Consider the following 22,179-nt stretch of genomic DNA (forward strand, 5'->3'; position numbering starts at 1 on the left):
GCTGGAGGCAGGGTTTGTGGATGTATGTATTTATTTATTCTAAAGCACATTTATTTATTTTGAGACACAACGCAAGAGGGGGAGCGCAGAGAGAGAGGGAAAGAGAGAGGGTCTCGAGCAGCCTCCAAGCTGCCAGTGTGGTGTAGAGCCTGATTCGGGCCATGAGATCAGGACCGGAGCCAAAACCAAGAATGAGACTCTCAGTCACTCAACCAAGTGAGCCACCCGGGCGTTCCCCCCTGCCCCCCACTCCCACCCCCTGTGCGAGGCTTTTGTTTTAAAGAGAAGGGGCAGGGTATTTCTCCATGGTTGAGACCACTCTTCCCTTCCCAGTATCCATTTTCTTCCTCCTTAGCAAGAGACCCCTCAAGTGTCACAGGCAGCAATGCCTTCAGCTGCACAGACTACATTTCCCAGCCTTCTTTCCAGTAAAGAGTGGCCAGTGAGATGTAAGAAGAGTTGAGTGCAGTTCCAAGAAAGCTCTCTAAAACGGAACTGAAGTCTCTAGAAAGACCCCCTTTTGTTCCTCCCACCACTTGCTTCCTCTTTTCCCCGCTTGAAATGGAGAGATGATGGCTGGCGTCTCAGCAGCCACTTTGGCATACGAGGTGACTCTGAGGTTGGAAGTTACTAGCCAAGGGATGGCAGAGTAGGATCATTCCACATGTAGCGAATCCTAGCTGTGGACAAATAAGGGCTCGCAGGTAGTTTCTAAGATTGGTCCTGACACCTGTTTCTCTACCTCCTAAGACCTCTCGCTTCTAGACTTCGATCTTGTGACGTGACCTTACAGTTCTCACTGAAGCCTGGTGTCTGAGTCCTGCAAACAGCAGCGAGGGCTAAGCTGTGACCTTCAGGTAAAAGAACTCGGGCGACACCAGCTGCGAAGCTCTGAGTTTTATGTAGCAAAAGAGATGAGCCACATCCGATGAAAAACCAACAGACTGCCCCCGTGACCGACCAAGTAAGAGAGTGGGCTACAGAGAGGTGGGAAGGGAAGACACATGGAACCCAAGTGTCTACAGCGAGACCTCCCTAGGGAGGGTCATTCCTACTGTTCTAGAGGTGTCTATGTCTACATAAAGATCTCAGAATTTTAGTAAGTGAGAAAGGTCAAATGGCACTTCAGGTTATCGAAATACAGAGTGTCATTTGTCTCGGGAAACCAGAAGATTAAAGTTTGTAAAAGCTGCCTCTGTCTCTCGGAAAAATCCAGAGGAGAGCCAAGCAGAGAAGCCTATTTAGGTGCTTTCCCACGGTTCTGTATGCTCCAGAGCTAAGCTACCATCCCCAATGGGAGCTTGTGCTACAGTACATGGAAGGAGGAGTTCCCCTCTCGTTCTAAAAGTTTATCACATTTTAGTTTTTTTAATGTTTTATTATTTCTAAGAGAGAGAGAGAGAGAGAGACAGACAGCGTGAGCAGGGGAGGGTCAGAGAGAGAGGGAGACAGAATCTGAAACAGGCTCCAGGCTCTGAGCCGGCAGTCAGCACAGAGCTCGACGCGGGGCTCGAACCCACGGACCATGAGATCATGACCTGAGCTGAAGTCAGACGTTTAACCAACTGAGCCACCCAGGTGCCCCCTGGTTCTAATAGTTTTAAAGTCTAGCGGGAAATCAACATTTCCTTGATCATCACGAGGGATCAAAAACTACCAGGCGTGCGTTGTTGCTCCAAGTAAGCCGGGACAGTCACACCATTTTAAAATTGAGACATTACTGCCACCTGTTGACTAATTATTGACAATCTACCCCAGCCGCCAAGCCCAGCAGGAGTGGGGGGTTTCTTTTAAAATCTGGGCAGAGAGTCCTAGGCGTTGTTAAAGGGCAAGAAGCTGGTCGATGGAGGGCAAGTCTCTATGGTAAAGCCCTTCGCGAACATGTTTTATTCAATAGAATGTATTTTGTCCCACTGAGGGAAGGTTTTAACAAAATGCTTCTCAGTTGTGTGTTTGCTTTTTCCTAGAGTGCTTTATACTTTGAAGAAGTATTTTTGTATATAGCTACCTGATCTTTCCATCCATCCTAAGAGGTCGGGAGGGTGGGACATCCCAATGTACAGATGGAAATAAAGGCCCAGAGAGGTGAGTTCACTTACCTCCAGAAGGGTGCCAGCCTGAACCCCTATGTAGGGCTCTTTCCTTTATACTGGTCTCTGGCACAGAGGATCAGGAATTTGGGCAGCAAACTTATTTATAGACAGAGGAGCTGGACAATCAGTCCTGTCACCCTTCGCTGCCATTCTCTTACTTTCTGCTTGGCCTTCAGAAAAGCAAGGCTGTTATTATTGAATATTGATAAGTGGGGAAACCGAGGCACAACGGAGTGCCCTCCCTCAGACCACATTACCAACTGGGAGGAGATGAACCACTGTGCACACAAAGAAGGGGAAGATTTTGCTGTGGGAGAGCAGGATCCCCCAAATCCTACCTTCATGCTCTATACGGGGTCCCACGTTGGAAAGGGACCGAGTCCTTGGCTGACTGGGCCCTTGAAACTCTGCTACTGTCCGACCCTGGAGATGGAACATAGGGGGGCTCTGTTCATTTTCCTCCCTCTCCGCCACTCCGAAGAGTGTTCTCCAGGAAGACTTTTTCTTGCCCAGGTTCGCGGCCTTCTCGGTGGACGGGGACGTTCTCCAAGCCCATGACACTTGTGTCCACTCGTTTGCTGGCCAACTCCCCAGTCCTCTCTGGGACAAACTTCTCGCTCTGGGCAGCTTTGACGAGGAGGCGGCATGCGTGTTCCTGAAGACGTGGTGTTTGGCGTAGAACGCCAGGATTTTGAATTCCATGCTGTCCGGGTCGTCATCGTCTAAGGGGATCTCCTCCAGGTCACGGGCACTGACGGTGCACATGGCGAGCCTGCAACAACAAAGTCCACACGTGTCCTTGTACCTGTGGGCGCGCTACTCTCTGTAGGTCAGGAGAGACCGGTGGATCGCGGCGAACATTCATTGAGCACCTATTCTGTTCGTGCAGAGAGGCAGCGAGTAATCAGACATGGGAAATCCAGGGTTCCTTCTGAAAGCGCAGCCTCGCAGAGGAAGAGAGAAGGCACAGAGGCAGCTCCAGAGGAAGAGGAACCGGGTCAGAGCACGCGAAGCCTCCTGGACACACAGAAAGGGTTTAGGCGGGTGGAATGGTATTGGGGCTAAGAACAGGGTGGGCAGAGGGCAGACCGTGGTTGAGTTTGGGATGTGTTTGAAGAGTGGCCAGAGGGCCGAACAGCCGGGGTTGGGGGAGGGAGGGACAGCAAGTGAAATAATGGCAGCGGGGCCAACTCTGGGGGCCTTGGAACCTGCGACTAAAAAACTCCGCGTTTTCTCACTTTGCTCAGTCAGTACTTCCCAAAGGAGCCCAAGACCTGAGACCTCGGAGAGGCAGTTGAAGGGCTTCTTGGGGAGGGTGGGTGGGCAAAGGGGGAGGCTAACTCAGGAGGGAAGTCCCTGGGATCTCTGACCCTTCCCATCCTCTCTTCCTTCATCCTTGACCCTCTCCACTGGCTTGCATAGGTCTGCTTCCATCTCCTGCCATCTTGGTATTCCGTGTAAGATTTCACCTGGGGGCGCCTGGGTGGCTCAGGCAGTTAAGCTTCTGACTCCTGATTTCGGCTCAGGTCATGATCTCACAGTTCGTGAGTTCGAGCCCTGCATCAGAGCCTTCTTGGGATTCTTTCTCCCTCTCTCGCTGCCCCCGCTAGTGCACGCAGTCTTGCATGTGTGCTCTCTCTCCCTCCCTCTCTCTCTCTCTCAAAATAAATCAATAAATAAACTTTAAAATATCCCATCTGAAAAAAAATCCCGTTATTTTTACAGATTTGAAGAGCGCCGATGCAGGCAGCAGAGAGCTTTCCAAAGTTTTAGCGGGAGAGTGATACAGTCGCTGGCAGGTTTTGGAAAGGTCGACCCAAGGACTAAGATGATGAGATAGATTCCCTTTGCATCTCCCTCCCCCCAACATTCTCCCCTTCCCCCACCATGTGGTCTCAAAGGTCAACCATTTGCCGCTTCCAGATATGGTGTTAGTGCCCCCCCCCAACCCCAGTAGGATCCTTTCCCAAGTATATATGTATATGTATATGTGTATATATGTATATATGTACATATATGTATATGTATATATCCTCAGCAGAATATAAACCCCATGAGGCCATGTGCTCCTCTGTCTCAGCCTCATGTCCGGTGCCTACGGTAACACCGGGAGCAGAAAGGCACTGGACGGTAACTTGTGGAACGTTTTTTCCTACTTGGAGAGATACTGGGTTCAAATCCTGGCTCCACCACTGGCAGTTCTGTGACTGGCCTCCGTGCCTCAGTTTCTCATGTTGAGAATGGGCATGCTAACAGTACCCGTTTCATACTGTTCTGGAGCTTAAATGAGTTAATATTTGTAAAACATCTAGAATAGAACTTAAGTGTTTGAACGAGTGCCTGGATAAGTCTTTCATTAAGGAATATTTATTTATTTATTAAATGTTTATTTTTGAGAGAGAGAGAGACACACACACACAGCATGAGTGGGGAAGGAGCAGAGAGACAGGGACACACAGAATCTGAAGCAGGCTCCAGGCTCTGAGCTGTCAGCACAGAACCCGATGCGGGGCTTGCCCTCGAACCAAGAGATCCTGACCTGGGCTGAAGTCAGCGGCTTAACCAACTGAGCCATCCAGGCGCCCCCTCCCCCCTTTTTTTCCATAAAGGAATATTTATGAAACTCACTTCGGGGATCACTGCTGCTTCAATTAAGCTCCAAGGGGGTTTCAGGCGGTATAGGGAGAGTGCAGCATTTGCAGCAAGAAGATGGGTTGAAGGCCTGCTTTTTTACTTATTGGTAAGGGGACTGAAGCCAATCACTAACCTCTCTGAGGTGTTATTTCCCTATTTATAAAAAGTGACTCACATTCTCTAACTCACTGACCATGTAGGAGGACTAAATGACAACCTGTGAAAATACTGAAAACAAGTGTTGGTCTGTACAAAGTAGTAGTTTACATGCTGGTCTCTTGATGTAGTTAACCTAGTTCACATGCCGGGCCATCGGCTTACTAGCTGTGTGACCAGGTACGTTTCTTAATTTATTCGTGCCCCCGTTTTCCCATCTACAAGATGGGGATTTTAAAAAAAAACCCTACTTAGGGGCGACTGGGTAGCTCAGTTGGTTGAGTGTCTGACTCTGGATTTCGGCTTAGGTCATGATCTCACGGTGGTCATCAGATGAAGCCTGGAATGGAGGTGAGCTCTGCACTGGGCATGGAGCTTACATACGATTTTCTTTGTGCCTCTTCCCCTTCTCACGGTCTCTCTCTCTCTCTCTCTCTCTCAAAAAACAAAAACAAACCAAAAAACCTGCTTTCTCAAGTTTGTATGGGGATACAAAGAATGTGTGTGTACACTTAAAATAGTGGACGGTAGATGATAAATGCTCAAGAAATATTGGCGTCATTATTTATTACAATTATACTATTTGAATAGGTTACTTTTTTGTAAGTAAATATTAATGTTTATAAAAGCAACCTCCTCCAATGCAGCAATTCAGAAAACTAGTGACATACAAATATCTGGTTTAGCACAAAAGCCACCCTCTTGTATACATATATATGTGTATAGTGTGTGTATGTGTGTGGGTGGGTATGTAAAGTATATATTCTGTAAGAAATGAAGGCTGGGACCTGGCTGGCTTTCCTAGCACCAAGCACCATGCCTGACACATGGTAAGTTCTCCATAAATATTTGCTGCATGAAGGAAAAATGATTATAGAGCTGCCAGATAAAATACAGAGCATCCTATTAAACTTGAATTTCAGATAAGCAAATATTTTTTAGTATAAACATGTCCCAAATATTGTATGGAACAGGCTTATACTTAAAAAAAAAAGTGTTGTTTATCTGAAATGCCAACTAAATTGGACGTCTTGCATTTTTACGCAAATCTGGCAACCGTAGGAACGTAAGATGTTGAGAAGGGTGATAAAAGTGAGTGAGTGAGAGGGACCAAGGGCGAGAGTGAGCAGCCTGACATAAGGGAGAGAAGAAGCCAGAAAGAGTGAGGCAAGAGCAGGCTAGGCGGCCGGAACTGGGGCAGCCCACTCCGTGTGGCAGGAGCTGAGCCCAGAGCTGTACTGTGTCAGGAGAGAAGTGATCAGGTTTTACATTTGAAGGTTCCTTTTGAATTGGGCAGCTAAGGAAGGCTCCGGGCAGGAAACGCACTCAGGTCCTGCAAGAACCGTGTCCTGGGTGGGAAGGCGAGCCCTCTCCTCAAGCCATACTGTGCTTCCGAAGAACCTGCACATAAGTTAAAAAACCCCAAACCTTTCTAGTGTAGTGGGAAGACTTTAAAATAGTGTGTGTGTGTGTGTGTGTGTGTGTGTGTGTGTGCTCGCGCACGCGTGCCTGGGTGGCTCAGTCAGTTAAGCGTCGGACTTCGGCTCAGGTCATGATCTCACAGTCCATGGGTTCAAGCCCTGTTTCCGATTCTATGCCTCCCTTTCTGCTCCTCCCCTATTCATGCTCCGTCTGTCTGTCTCAAAAATAAATAAAAAAGTAAAAAGAAAATTTAAAAGTGTGTGTGTGTGTGTGTGTGTGTGTGTGTGTGACTGACTGAGAGAAGTAGGGTCTTCTTTAAGATCTCATGGTTCACGAGTCAGGCTCTGTGCTGACAGCTCAGAGCCTGGGGCCTACTTTGGATTCTGTGCCTCCCTCTCTCTCTCTCTCTCTGCCCCTCCCCCTGCTCATGCTCTGTCTCGTTCTCTTTCAGAAACACATAAACATTAAAGAAAGAGAAAAGAAAAGAGTTTGCTGGATGCTGACTCAGGAGCATGATCAGAAAAGGGGAAAATTACTGAGGTCACAATGGAGCATACGGTCTTTCCATGTGAAAGAAGGGATTTTTGTTGTGTTACAGGCTAGAAAGGAATGGGGCCCTTGGCCAAGCTAAAGGGCAAGTCTGAAAATGAGACAGAAGCAGAAAGCACGGCAGAGCTCAGGTATTGGCCCGGATGAGGCAGCCCTAGAGCGGGGTAAGGGGGGGGAGGGGGTGTGTGGATGCTGTGACCAGGGCCTGGAAAGCCCTGGGCTAAAATAAAATAGTGGAGACTTAATAAAAGTATCCGTTCAGACACTTTAAATGCGTTTGACAAGGGCAGGGTCTTCCCCTCTACTGACCCGCATTGTCAATGAAGGGAGAGCTGTTAACGTTGTAGCTAAGGCTTGATTTAAAGCAGCCATAGTTTATCGCATGTTGGATCCCTTCTGCTCTCAGCTATTGTGGAAAGTCAAAGCCCAACTTTTTTTTTTAACTTTTTTTTTAATGTTTTATTTATTTCTAGGAGAGAGAGAGAGACAGCATGAGCAGGGGAGGGTCAGAGAGTGAGGGAGTCACAGACTGAAACAGGCTCCAGGCTCCGAGCCGGCAGTCAGCACAGAGCCCGACGCGGGGCTCGAACCCACGAACCGCGAGATCATGACCTAAGCGAGAGTCGGACGCTTAACCGACTAAGCCACCCAGGCGCCCCAGCCCAACTTTTGAATTTATGGAAACTCACACCATAAATATTCCGCAGCTCTGGGTGGCCCCTCCCCCACCCCCGGCTGGTTCAGAGCCTGGAGTCGGGGGATCAGCCGCACAGTAAGACCGGGGAGGCTTATTCTAACTCAGGGACTCGGGGTACACGGCCCTGCTCCTCCTGCCCTCTGTCTACATCTGCTCTCCTGATCCATAAGCTTCTCGGGTTGGCCTCTCTTCCCTCCCTTAGGGCTCCTCCCCTCTCTCCCTCCTAAATGGCCAAAGTCCCCCGGGCCTCCCCTCTCCCTTTGGGAGCCCCTGCGCAGAGGGCTGTGCATATTCAGCTGCGAAGTCCGAAGTTTCGGGAAGCTCCTCAGCTGTCATCACCTGACAGCCACACTCTGGGGGATTTTTAGCAGCGGATTCCCCGTGGAGGTTGGATTTCACTTCCCTTCCTCTGGAAGGTAATGGATAAGCACTCGTGCCCCGTGGTTCCCGCGCGGAGGTCGCCCGAGGCAAGCTGGGCCGCCCTGAGCTCAGCTTGCTGGGTGCAGGTCCGCCCCGTGCGAAGGCCAAGGCCACGCGGGGCGCCTGCGGGGCTCAGCGCAACGGCCGGCTTCCGGCGGCGGCTCTGGGTGTGCAGATGAGGCCGGGGCCCCGCCGGCGGCCGCACGCGTCCCCGGGGGGAGTTCGCAGACCTGTGGGCTGCATTTTGTCTGGTGGCCTTGAGCCTCCCCTCAGCATCCGGCGCCCCCCCCCGTGCCCTTCAGAACGTTTCCTCCCTGAACTCCAGACATGTTTCTCTCTCCACACCTCTGCCCCGTTTGCCCTCTCGGGGGACGACACGTTTTGTAATCCTAACGGTGAAATGAGCTACAAATATCTTCACTTCCCACAACAGAAACTAACGTGAGAGACAGGCCCTTAGAGCAAGCACTTCAGTCGTANAGGGGAGGGAGAGCCAGAGCCAGACCGCGGTCCCACTGTGGGTGCTCAGCAGCCTGGGTGCAAACCCAGATTCCGTGTCCCAGCCCCATCCCGCCCTAGGCGAGGGCGACAGCACGTGCGTGTGCTCCTGGCCACTAGTGGGCTGTCACGTCACCACACACCTTGTCGCACGGTGAGAGAGAACGCGTAGCACCACCCAGGACCCAGCCCCTTCTATGTGCTGTAAACCTTCTACGGCAGAGGAGAAATGAGAGAGAAACCGAATCCATCTTTTTCTGTCGTTTTCCTGGAAACCCCAACAAACTAGAATCTTCGCTGTCATCCGGCTTCCCGAGATTCACATGATAAGAACTTTTTCATAAACCAAGCAGACCGCTCCCCTGGTTAGACTGGTCTCCTTAGCAAATGCGGGACTGAAGACCCCAACTGGGTCCTCCTGGGAACACCGGCGCCCCCTGGTGTTACCTGGGAACAGAGCCGGCAGGGGTTTCTCCCGCTTCGGGTCAAGGTAGGCAGCAAGGGTATTTCTATACCCGAGTCTCTCGCCACAAAACTGAAGAGGAAACTTTCCCCCAGGCTTCTGGGCTCCTCATTTACGGAGGCTCGTGCGACCCAAGGTCCCATCTGGTTGTAGCTGCTGCAGGTTTGGGACCAGTAAGGCTGAAGTAAGGCTTAGGGAAGACTCCCACTTCCTGCTTAAGCCCTGCCCCCAGCTTTTTAACTGAAGGAGGGGTTGACCTTTGCCCATGTAATTTGACTAAAAGTAGTTCCACCTCCTTTATCAAAAACTCTCACTGCCCTTTGGGACAATTAGGTGGGTGTTTTCCTGGTAGTTCTTCAAGTTCTTTACATTTCATTGGGTCAGCAAGTGTTTACTGACCACCTAGTATGGATACGACAGCTCTTGTCTACATTTAATCTTAATGACACTGAGAAGCAGGTGTTACGGCGCCCATTTTACAGATGAGGAAACAGGCTCAGGGAAACAGCGTATTTTGCTAATGGTCCCTGTCAGTTGAGCTGAGATCCGAACCCTGGTCTCCTAGCCCCTCACACTGTATCACGTTACCCCTCCTCTGTGATTCAGTCTATTCAAATGGGACCACTGGCAACCCTTGAAAAACTGACTCTAACCCCAGTTGTAGAAGCCACAAAACTCATTCCCTCCTCACCAATTTTATCATTCTTTTAAAAATGTTTTAGGCAGGGGAGGGACAGAGAGAGAGAGAGAGAAAGAGAGAGAGAAAGGCAGAGGATCAAATCAGGCTCCATGCTGTCAGTGCAGAGCCCGATGCGGGGCTCAAACCCATGAACCATGAGATCGTGACCTGAGCCAAAGCCTGATGCTTAACCAACCGAGCCACCCAGGTGACCCTCTTTTTTTTTTTTTCACGTTTTAAAGATAGAATTCCCTATGTATATGAAAGAAGATAGTTAAATATGATTTCACATTCTCTCCAGATTCTTAACCGAAAGAGACATTTACGGCCATCCGTGTGATAATGAAACCTTGAGATCTGGCCAGTAAAACATGAAGATGAAGGAAGTGTGAGGTGGGGAAAGAGGAATTAAGGCTAATTTCATAAAAGTGAAGGAAGAATTGGCCGTTTTGATGTTGGGCAAACAGGTCCATGAGAAACAAATGGACAGTGGTTATGGGAAAGTTGTTCTATGTGACTCAAAGTAGATTTTAACCAGCAAACTAATATTTATTGCACATAACATGTGCTAGTCTAGTCAATTTAAGGGGTATTAAAACATTAAGAATGGTTTTTCTTTTTTTCTTTTCAGAGAGAGAGAGAGAGAGAGAGCACATGCGAGTGGGGAGAGAGACAGAGGAAGACAGAGTGGAGCAGTCAGCTCAATGATGAAACTGAATGAAATCTGTCTCCTTCGTTAAATTCGTGCCTAACTATTTTAGTTTTGATGCCATTGTAAATGGGATGTTGTAAACAGGATTGTTTTCTTTTTTCAATAGTCCATTGTTAGTATATATAAATGTAACTGATTTTTGTATATTGAGTTTTGTATCTGAAACCTTATTGAATTATTAGCTCTAGCAGGTTGTTTGTTTATTTATTTTGGGAGAGAGAGCAAGTAAGAAAGGGAGGGGCAGAGAGAGGGGGAGAGAGAATGTCAAGTGGACTTTGTGTCGTCAGCAGAGCCCAACGTGGGGCTCGAACTCATGAACTGTGAGATCATGACCTGAGCTGAAATCAAGAGTCAGATGCTCAACAGACGGAGCCACCCAGGCGTCCCTGTTTGTTTGTTTTTAAGTAGGCTCCACGCCTAGTGTGGAGCACAATGTGAGGCTTGAACTCACCGCCCGAGATCAAGACCTGAGCTGAGATTAAGAGGTGGACACCCAACTGACTGAGCCGCCCAGGTATCCCTCTTACAGGTTTGTTTGTTTGTTTGTTCGTTTGTTTGTTTGGCGGAGTCTTTAGAGTAATAATATGTCATCTACAAACCGAGACAATTTTACTTCTTCCTTTCTTATTTGGATACCTTTGATTTTCTTTTTCTTGCCCAATTGCTCCGGCTGGGACTTCGAATATTACGTTGACTAGAAGTGGCTAGAGGGGGCATCCTTGTCTTATTCCTGATCTTAGGGGAAAAGCTTTCAGTTTCCGCCACTGAGTGTGATGCTAGCTGTGGGGTTGTCATATTTGGCCTTTATTATGTTGAGGTATGTTCCTTATATACCCGATTTGCTGAGAGTTTTCGTGATGAAAGAAATTGAATTTTGTCCAATGATTTCTCTTCATCTATTGGGATGATATACGATTTTTATCTTTCCTTTTGTTATGTGGTATATCACATTGATCGGATACCATTCTGGCATCCCTGGAATAAATCCTACTTGGCGAGAGTGTATTGATTCTTTTAAGGCATTGTTGAATTTAATGCATTGTTGAATTTGCCAACATTTCTAAAGGGTTTTTGCATCTATGTTCATCAGGAATGGTGGCCTTTAATTATCTTTTCTTGTAGGGTTCTTGTCTGGTTTCGGTGTTAGGGTAATGTTGGTATTATAAAATGAGTTTGGAAGTGTTTCCTTGTCTTCTGTTTTTCTGGGAGACTGAGAAGGATTGGTATTAATTCATCTTTAAGTGTTTAGTACAATTTACCAATGAAGCCATCTTCATTATATTTGCTGGGAGGTATTTTTTTTTTTTTAATGTTTATTTTTGAGGGGCGGGGGAGGAACAGAGAGACAGGGACACACAGAATCTGAAGCAGGCTCCAGGCTCTGAGCTGTCAGTAAAGAGCCCGGGGCTGGGCTGGAATTCATGAACCACGAGATCATGACCTGAGCCTGAGCTGAAGTCAGACACTTAACTGATTGAGCCACCCAGGGTGCCCTTGCTGGGAGGTTTTTGAGTACAGATTCAATCTCTTTACTAAAGGTTATTGGTTGTCTTCCAAACCTGTGTGATTACCCATGCTTTTTTCTTCGTGGCTCCCAGGACTTGACGGTATGCCAAAACCTGTCAGCGTCTCAAAGGGGAAAATCATAGTTTGCATCTGGATACAGGCTGATTGGGGGCCAGACCCTGTGGCAGCAGCTGGGAAAGTATATAGTAGGGCTTTTCTGGTAGAAACTGGGAGATGGGCTCTTTTGCCCGCTTCCCTCCCTCCATACCGGACCTAGGTGTGTATCTGTGAAGGTGGGTGCTCTTGAACCCATTAAGAAGCGCTTCATTGTTTGCTACAGTCCTGTGGGATTTGTGAATGCAAGCCCTGTTCGCTTTCAGAACCAGGTGATCTGGGGGGCCTGTCCTTTGGCTGGCATCTGTAAAAGCTGGGGTACCAGCCATGTGTACAGTTCCTTCCAGGGAGGGAGATACCGGTGATCAGGAGTGGGCTAGGAGGAGGAGGCAGAGGCAAGCTGTGTCAGCTATCAGAGCTGGGTGATTTGGCGCCCCATCCCTCAGGCGGCGCCCTTAAAGGCTGGGGCACTAGATGTGTTGACAAGTTCCTTCCGAGGAGATACCAACATCTCGGTTTTATTATTGGAGCCGGTAGGAGGGAGAAAGCTGGGGAAGTGCCCACCAGCTCTTTCAGGCTCCGGGAAGGCTTGCAGTTAACACTTAAATTTGTGCTAATTAGAAGCAAGACCCTGGGGCAGCAGATAGGGAAGTGTGCGCTCAAAAGCTTCGACTGGGTAAGACTCACAGATGAGAGTTTGTGCCTCTTCCCTCTGCTCTGAGCCCCGGGGGATAGCCTCAGCGAGTGCTGGCACGTCTGTTAACCACTGCTTCTTTGTTTGCTGTAGTTGTATAGATGTACTGTTTTCTGTTGAGATGCTATGCAAGCACCAAGTTCTAGCCACCCTTTTGAGTCACTCATCACTGAATTTCTCCCATGTGTATGTAAGCTGTACCTGTTAGCAAACTTCGATTTGTTTTTCTGTTGTTAATCTGCCTTTGTCTAATTTACAGGGTCATACGTGAAGTATCTAAGAGGCCAAGGAAAGAGATTTTTCCCCTCCTCGACACCTGCAAGGTGAACCTGTACGTGGTGGTTAGAATGTCTGAGTGAAGACAAAATAAAAGATTTGAAGTGCTGGTTTGGGGGTCTTGCTATGACCGGAGAGAAGATGGATGATGATGCTTCTGGTACAGAGACCACACCGGCACAGAAGCAGAGGCTAGTTGTGACAGCAGACTTACACTACCTTGACTTTGGCTCCACGCTCCTCATAAACAAGGAGAACCTCATACTTGACGCTAATGTCATCTCTCCAGTCAAAGGAGCCAGTGGTGATAACTTTTGCTTACGCTTGAATCTTGCACTTGGCAGACGGGAACTGGTTCCTCTGCTAGAAGCAATGGGAACCTTGGGAGAAAGACTTAATGTTGACCTTAGTGTAGAATTTGTGATCCTGAAGACAGAATTCTGGCCTCGCTGAGCATTGCCTTGTAGACTGAAGATAGGCGGGCTTTCATGGTCACAGGCTCCCACAGGTGTAAGGATGACATCTGTAATTCACTGAGGCTTTATGAGTGATTAACTCAGCTATGGAATACGTACTTCTTGTTATGCCCATGTTACAGGTGAGGACTTTGAGGCACAGGGAAGCTGAGTAAAAGTGCCTAGTGTAACACAACCGCGTGTGGCCATGTTGGGGTCTGAGGGACCCTAGACCACCAGGCTTCAGAGGTCAGGAACCTAACCACTGAAATCGACTGGCTGCTTAATATTCATTGTGTGGCTCTATCCCTGACCACTGATGCTTTTCAATCATCTTTTTGATTTTCTGGATGCACTTTTACTGCTGTTGGGTTTGGTATATGGAACAACGAGACGACAGGTGGAGGCAAAACCACGAGGATCTTGAGGGGACAGAACGACATTACTGGATACCCATTCAATGGAATGCTGGCACCTTTGGACATTACTTGATTTTACAGCTGTGTACACCTTTGCTTGCTTCTGATGGGGTTATTTGCAACTCGGTAGAGACAAAGGCTGACGTACAGGAGACTGGTGGTAATGCAAAGTGCTCCTTCCATTAAAATGCAGATGGACTCCTGTGGAATGGGGTTGCTGATTGTCCTGTGGATATTGACCTGTTTTTCCAGCCTGCCTCTATTTGTCAATTTATTCCAGCATTTCTTTATTTGTTTTTAATGTTTATTTTTGAGAAAGAGACAGAACATGAGTGGGGGAAGAGCAAAGAGAGGGAGACACAGAATCCGAAGCAGGTTCCGGGCTTTGAGCTGTCAGCACAGAGCCTGCCCGATGCTGGGCTTGAACCCACGAACCGTGAGATCAGGACATAAGCCAAAGTCGGACGTTTAACTGACTGAGCCACCTAGGCCTGCCTGTTCCAGCGTTTCTTAACTGACTATAGATGCATGGCAGTTTGAGTTCTCCTTGGAACTAGTTGTCATATTATACCAGTCCCACCACCCATTCATGAGGTAAATAAAATATTTGACACATTCTTTTGTATTGGTAGGAGTTGACCCACATAAGATTCTCTTGGACCACATTCTAGCCAGGCTCCTCTGAGCCCTTGTTTGACTCGGCCTCAACCTTGGCCTATAAAGACTTGAGTGGAATACTAACATAATCTCCAACAGCACATGGTAGCATCCTTATAATGACCTTAAGCTCGGCTCCCTCGAAGTGGCTGCCCCAGAAAACTCAAGGATCACAAGAGAACTGAGTTTGTTCGAGACAACATCCGAGCCCTGGGCCCCTGTCTGCCAGTGTCTGTTGGAGGATAGGAACCTGACAAACCCAGATAGTTTCACACGGGCCAGCTCTCCTTTCTTGTCATTTTCGCTCTGTTCTGCTTACCGGCTCTCTCCTCCCTCAGTCCCCATTTAAAGTACCCACTCATCCCTGGGCGAATCGAAGCTTAGTTCAGTTCACACTGAACCCTTTTCCCTATAGCAGTGGTATATTGCTGTTTAAAACTCCTTACCACTTTACCGAGGGCCCAGCTTTGTTTATTTTACCTTTGAAAAAAATTATCTCCTAACGGTTAAATCACTTAATTCTCTGCACCTCATGTTCCCTCCAGATTCTTCTTTAATTGTCTAATTGATTGAGAGGCATTGGGATAGAGATCTTGAGGTTCTGGTATTGGTTGTTTTTAATGGCTTAGTTAATAACTCATGTACAAATAATATAGTATAATAAGGGCTCAGGCTGTAGAGGCAGACAGTTTGGAGCTGTATCCCGATTCTGCCTCTTACTGGCTAAGAAGTAGAAGGGAGTGATCTGGAGAAGGAAGCAAAGGGAAGACATTTGATTTTGAGGTCAAAAGGAAGTTCTTGCATGAGCTCTCACTTAAAAAAAATTTTTTTTAATGGTTATTTTTGAAAGAGAGACAGAGTGCAAGTGGGGGAGGGACAGAGAGTGAGAGAAAGACACAGACTCTGAAAGCTCCAGGCTCCGAGTCGTTAGCACAGAGCCTGACACAGGGCTCGAACTCATGAAGCGTGAGATCACAACCTGAGCCAAAGTTGGATACTTAACTGACTGAACCACACAGGTGCCCTCTGTATAGGGGAGCCTGCATGACTCAGTGAGTTAAGCTAAAATTTCAGCTCGGGTCATGATCTCACAGATCAAGTTTGAACCCCGCATCGGGCTCTGTGCTGACAGTGCAGAGCCTGCTCGGGGATCCTCTGTCTCTCTCTCTCTCTCTCTCTCTCAAAATAAACTGATGTTAAAAACAAAAGATGAACACATTTAAAAGGTGTGCAAAAGAGGTGTTAAAAAAGTTATTCTATAACTTGTTAAAATGATAAGGTAGATGATATTCAGGATGAGGTATAGGGGCTGCAGTGAGGTTTTGCAGTAGCGGGGAGGGACATGGGGCTTAGCTCTTAATGTAACCACAAGGCAAAGTAGATGGGGCCAGTGGATAGAAAATTGCCAAGAAGAAGAATCAGGAATAAGGGGGAATCTGACTAATCTGACCTGAAAGGCGCCTTGCTGGAGGCAGGCCAGGGCGGCCAGACATTCCCTGGGGGGTGGCTGGCAAGGAAGAATCTGGCCGGAGATATCAAGGGTGATCTGCTATCCAGAGAGGGAGATTGTGGCTAAACTCACCTGAAAGCATTCCTGCTCAAGCTGGGCTCTGGGAGAGAATGCCCAAGGATGGGGCCCTCCGTGGGCTCAGAGGAGCCTGGCTGAAGTTCAGGCAAGAAGAGAGTCTCTGTCCTTGGCTAGGACAGACAGCAAATACAAAAGAGGGGAACGGGAACGGGCCCGGAGTGAGCATCCATCTCTGCTGAAGTTCTTGAAAATATTAACGACAAAAGAAAGGATTTTTTTTTTTTTTTTTTAAGATTCATTTACAACAACAGAAAGCGGAAAGAAGACTGAACCACTCTGGTTCAGTTGGACTTCTCTCTTGTCTTACCAAGGAAAAGAATCTCAGTTGGCAATGTCTGAGAAAAATTGAAGCTTTCAGTCAAGAGGAGATGGTGGAGGTGTGTCGACCAGGGTGGGGAGACGCGGGGCCAGTGTCGAGTGGCACCTGATGAGTGGAGATGACTTGTGTAGTTTTCCGGGAGCCAGCGTGCCCCCTGAAAGCTCACCTCCGGTGATTCCCTGCAACACCCTAGACCTCATTACTAAAAGGAGGATGTACGAACTGTTAGAATGGGGGCTTCCTTCCGTGTGTTCCCTGAGAGTCCTTCAGGGCAAACTCATCCCATCTCCCAGGGGCCAGGGGGTGTCCTTGATCAAGTGCACATTTGCTCCAGCAAGGTTTTTGACAAAGATGTTCATGAGACATGTGCAAACAAGTTGGAGAATTGCAGTCTAGGTGACACTGTGATTGCAACACTTTGGGGGTATATTTATACTCATTTATACTCAACATGTGTGCTGAGGGAATGAACAGCCTGACCGCTCTGGATTGTTTTCCTTTTTTTTTTTTTTTTTTTAATTAAAGTTGACTTATTTATTTTTGAGAGAGATACACAGTGAGCGGGGGGAGGGGCAGAGAGAGGGAGACAGAGTCTCAAGGAGGTTCCACACTGTCAGCACAGAGTCCCACATAGGGCTCCAACCCAGGAACCACGAGAACATGACCTCAGCCAGAATCAAGAGTCAGACGCTCAACCACCTGAGCCACCGATGTGCCCCTGATGGTTTTCTTTTTCATCTCCTTTTTTCCCTAAGTGTCTGAGCTTGGGCAAATCACTAAGCTTCTCTGGCCTTTCAACATTATGTAAAAAATGCCTCAATCAATGTATGACTACATGAATAATTGGCTCCTATATGCCTGGAATGATATAATTTACCTCTGAGTTCTGTCCTTGATTCTGTTTGACCTTTTTTTTTTTGTGATTGGCTTAGATAATGGCAAGTTTCTAGATGACGCAAAGAGGCAGGAAAGCGTATCAATCAGTTCTGACCCCAGAATCAGACGATCCTGGGGATGAACCTTGGGTCTGTCACTTCCTGATTGGATGTTGAGCAATTTTCTTAACTTCACTAGCCTTGACTTTCTGCTCCCTTAAATGAGCATAATTGTAGCAGCAACAGTCACAAAAGACTTCAGGTAACGACGAAACTGCTAGAGAAGATACTACGTGCAACATATTTAGTTAATGAGTCCTCCACTAACCATTAGGTGCTCATGTTGTATTATTACTAAGCTGGGAATGAGAACATTGGATAACATATCGTGTCTCAAAATTCTTGTAGGGTGAAACTAGGAGCTACAGCCGAGCATCTAAAGGGCTTAACGAACAGCCTGGTGTTTGGGATTCACTAATCAACTGCATGGGAACAGAATGGGAATGACCTGGTTTAAGAGCAGTTATTGTCAAAAGCATTTTAGGGGCTTTTGAAAAAAATGTTTTATTTCTTTCTGAGAGAAAGAGACAGTGTGAGCAGGGGAGGGTCAGAGAGAGAGGGAGACAGAATCTGAAACAGGCTCCAGGCTCTGAGCTGGCTGTCGGCACAGAGCCGGACGCGGGGCTTGAACCCGCTAACTGGGACATCATGACCTGAGCCGAAGTCAGACGCTTAACCGACAGAGCCACCCAGGCGCCCCACATTTTAGGGGCTTTAGGTAACTTCCAGCTCAGTGTGAATCATTGATGTGGTGTGGCGTCTGATGTTGTCTCAGGCTGGGTTAATGGGAATGCAAAAGAAGCTACGGTGTGGCGGTACTGTCACCCTAGTGAGGTAGAGCATGCCTACAGAGCTGTGCTCAGTTCTGCCCTTGTGTTTTTAAAAAATGTTTATTTATGTATTGAGAGAGAGAGAGAGAGAGCGTGAGTGGGGGCAGGGCAGAGAGAGGCAGAGGGAGAATCCTAAACAGGCTCCACGTTGCCTACACAGAGCCCAATGCGGGGGCTCCATCCCATGAACTGGGAGATCTTTACCTGAGCCAAAATCAAGAGTTGGCCGCTCATCGGACTGAGTCACCCAGGAGCCCTGGCCTTGTGTTTTTTACTGAAGAAGTAAAGTAGAAAGCCGGACTATCTGAGTTCAAATCTTTGCTCAATGAACTTGGGCAAGTTACTTAATCTCTCGGTGCCTCTGTTTACTCATCTGTAAAATGAGAATAATAAAACGTGTACTTATCTCACAGGGCTGTTGTGCAGAATCGAAGTAAATACGTAATGCTTCCAAAGGTGTCTGGCTCATAGTAACTGCTATTCTAAGAAGGACACCATCTAAGGACATTGTCAGTGTCCCAAAATGACAGTCAGAATGGTGAGGGGGTGCTGTATCAGTGTGACAGGCAGAATAGTGAATAAATTATCTTCCCCTTGTCCCCTCACCGCCTGTCCCAAACACATACGCCACTCCCTTGATAGGCCAGGGCTTCACAGGTTTGGACTCTTGCCTCAGTCGGAATGCCCAAACTCACACCCTGCTGGGTTTCTAGCACTAGACGTTAGAGATCATTTAGTTTAGGGCCTTTGTTTTATTTTATTTTTATTATTTTTAATTTTTTAATGTTTATTTATTTTTATTATAGTTTCTTGTCATGTTGGTTTCCATATAACACCCAGTGCTCATCCCNCCTCTCCCCAACTATTTTCCCCCTTCCCCTCCCCCATGGTCCTCTGTTAAGTTTCTCTTGTTCCACATATGAGTGAAAACATATGGTATCTGCCTTTCTCTGACTTATTTCGCTCAGCCTAACACCCTCAAGTTCCATTCACACTGCTACACGTGGCCAGATTTCATTCTTTCTCATTGCCATGGAGTATTCCATCGTATAGATAAACCACATCTTCTTGATCCATTTGTCCGCTGATGGACACTTAGGCTGTTTCCATGATTTAGCTATTGTGGAGAGTGCTGCTATGAACATCGGGGTACGTGTGCCCCTGTGCATCAGCACCCCTGTATCCCTCAGGTAAATTCCTAGCAGTGCTATTGCTGGGCCATAGGGGAGTTCTAGTGTTAATTTTTTGAGGAACCTCCACCCTGTTTTCCAGAGGGGCTGCACCAGTTTACATTCCCACCAACAGCGTAGGAGCGTGTAAGGCCTTCATTTTAAATATGTTCAAGGTCAAGTAGGAAGCTGAGAACCAAGGTCCTCAAGCCCATGGCCTCTGCTTGTTTCACTCCCCACCTGCCTCCTTCCCTGCATCTGCTTGTCAAAGGCTTTCAAGCCCCAGCTCAACTCCCACCTCTTCTTAGAAGTCTTTTCAGATCCCCAAGGTGAACTGGTCTATGCTTTCCCCATAGCTACACCACAGCAAGTTCTGAACATTTTTTACAGTACTTATCAGTCTTCTTGGTATTAGAGTTCACCATCCCCGCTTCTGTCTTCACCTTGTTTGCCTAAAGAACAAAGAGACAATTTATTCAACTTTGCATGTGTACTGGGCTCTGCTTACATGAAGGCCATCAGGAAATGCTCATTGCCTTGGTTTTTAAGGTTGTGTAATGTGGACCATTTATCCTAGAAGAGAGAGGACTTAGCAGAATGGAACTGGGTGTCTTGGGGAGGAATGATTAGATTTAGCTTCTTAGCTCAGGAGAACAGAAAAAGGGCCAGGCACTAGAAGTCTCCAGGGGGTGGATCTGATCTATCTGGTTGGGGGGAATTCTTCATGTGATAAGTGTTTATTTATTTTTAATTTTTTTTAAGTTTAAGTTTATTCACTTTGAAAGAGAGAGAGTGTGTGCATGCACTGGGCAGAGGTAGAGAGAGAGGGAGAGAGAGAATTCCAAGCAGGATCTACATTGTCAGTACAGAGCCCAACAGGGGCGTCGATCTCATGAAATGGGAGATCATGACCTGAGCTGAAATCAAGAGTCGATCGCTTAGCCAACTGAGCCACCCAGGCGCCCCATGACCGTCGCTTAATAAGAAGATGGGTGTCTCATGAGAAGTGAGATTCTGTCAGTGAAGTTGTTCAAGCAAAGGTGTCATCAGGATTGGGGATGCGGAAGACGGGAATATAGGATACATTCCTGAGATTCCCTGTTAGCCAGCGGCATTTCAACATCCTGAAAGATCTTGGTGCCGTGTTAGGGTCCAGGTGTAGTTCCAGACACAGCAGATGTGAGGGGTGCCTGGTGCACTAACAGGTTTGAGACCAAGTCCAGCAGACCTGAGTCCGGGCACAGCTGGGTCTCGGCTTGGCTCTCACCAGTCCAGAGTGCAGAAGAGACGGTACCTCCATAAAAAGCCGGCCCCTCTCCCCACTGCCTGTGTTTCTTGCAATATTCCCCCCTCTCACTGTTTCCTGTTCTGCTCATCGCCATCCTGTGCACCTAGAACGTCAGCTTCATGCTGAACTTCACTGCAGTGAAAAGTCCCGAGTGTCTCACAGTTGTGTGCTGAAACCTCTGAGCTTAGCTTCTGGGTTATAGTGATACTCAAACCTTTTTGAACACTTCCACATAAAGGCCCTGAATCTATCTCTCCTAGGCTCTTAAGCTTGGAGCTATAGTTTCTCTATTTCTTCTGGCCGTTCTGTTTCACTTTCAAATTCCGGTCTAGCTATTCCTTTCCTGTTTGGGTCCCAGGCAGACTTCTACAAGCTACTGGCCACGACCTTTCTGTTTTCATGTACTTCTCTGCATCAAGTAGGTACCCCTCTCGTATCGCTCTCAGGCTCCTGTCTAAGACTTCTCCCCAGCCATGGCGTACCCAAGAATTGACCATGGTCTCCCATTGACCCGTCTCCCCCAAGGTCTACCTAGTTTTCTTTACAACACAGTTCTGCTTCCTACCCTTGGCCCTGAGTCTCTCTGACATCTGGCCTCATTCATAAGGTTCTTGCTCAAAGAGTTCAGGTCAGCAGAATAGCTACCATTCGTCAGGCTGGTACATTTGCGATCTCCAAAGTCTCTGCCTTCATAACATTCACTTCTAGGTAATATCAAACTTAAGAGTGGGTTCTATTTCAAAAGTTTTTTTTTTTAATTTTTAGAATTTTACTTATCTATTTATTTAGGGAATGTGAATGAGGGAGGGGCAGAGGGAGAGAAAGAGAGAGAGAGAGAGAGAGAGAGAGAGAATCCTAAGCAGGCTCCATGCTCAGCTCGTAGCTGGATGTGGGGCTTTATCTGTTGACCCTGAGATCATGACTTGAGCTGAAATCAAGAGTCAGATGCTCAACCGACTGAGCCACCCAGGCACCCCTCAAAAGTTCATGGGTAAGGGACTTGTTTATAACTTACCTTTTTTCCTTGCCGTAATGTTCTTCATGGTGATTAGTTTTGCCAGGCCAGTCCCAGAGAACCCATCTAACCTGCAGGCTTAGGCTGAACCACCGGGGCCATAGAATGATTAGGGGTAATAATAGTTGTACAGAATCCAATCACGGAGTAGAACAGTGTTTCTATGGGGAAGTATTTTCAGAGTTCTAACAAGGAATGCTGGGATTCCTTTAACTGCCGACAGTTTGCTCCCACATTAAAAGACAATAAAGCCACTACAACTTAGTGAGGGATTACCATGCACCAGGCAGGGTAAACTCATTATGTGAGCTAAATTATTTCATCCTCACGTCAACACCGATGGAGAGTGGTGTTGGTACTATTAATCCACTTTTGCAGATGAGGGAGTGGAGGCCAAAAGAACTGATCTCAGTGACTTTGGACAGGGATTCTGATAAAGTCAAGTCTGGTGAGTGCTAGGAAAGCCACAGGGATTCCAGAGGACGGAAGGAGTGGGAAGAGAATCAGATGGGGCGGCAGACGAAGTAAAGATTGAGTCAGGGCCAGGGAAGGTGGAGGCCAGTGGCTGTGGACATGCCCAGGCAGATTGGC

General features: G+C 47.6%; 1 protein-coding gene across 6 annotated transcripts in view; it reads right to left on the reverse strand.

The window, feature by feature from the left end:
* Nucleotides 1-21,758, reverse strand: part of BCL2L14 (BCL2 like 14) — a 33,659-nt gene extending 11,901 nt beyond the window's left edge. Inside the window, exons 1-3 of one of the 6 annotated variants that reach the window (XM_077756462.1) lie at nt 21,589-21,758; nt 19,679-19,737; nt 2,432-2,865 (exon numbers count right to left, since the gene is read on the reverse strand). In XM_077756462.1, coding sequence (XP_077612588.1) covers nt 2,432-2,865; nt 19,679-19,710 — 466 coding nt within the window. In that variant the 5' untranslated portion in view covers nt 19,711-19,737; nt 21,589-21,758. Of the gene's footprint in view, nt 1-2,431; nt 2,866-2,965; nt 3,035-16,026; nt 16,192-19,583; nt 19,607-19,673; nt 19,738-21,588 lie in introns of those variants that run through there. The other 5 variants (XM_077756467.1, XM_077756463.1, XM_077756465.1 and 2 more) reach the window with 5 other exon arrangements.
* Between the last annotated feature and the right edge of the window lie 421 nt (nt 21,759-22,179).

Source organism: Crocuta crocuta, unplaced genomic scaffold, assembly GCF_008692635.1.
Source record: "Crocuta crocuta isolate KB4526 unplaced genomic scaffold, BGI_CrCroc_1.0 scaffold262, whole genome shotgun sequence".
Taxonomy (NCBI): Eukaryota; Metazoa; Chordata; class Mammalia; order Carnivora; family Hyaenidae; genus Crocuta; species Crocuta crocuta.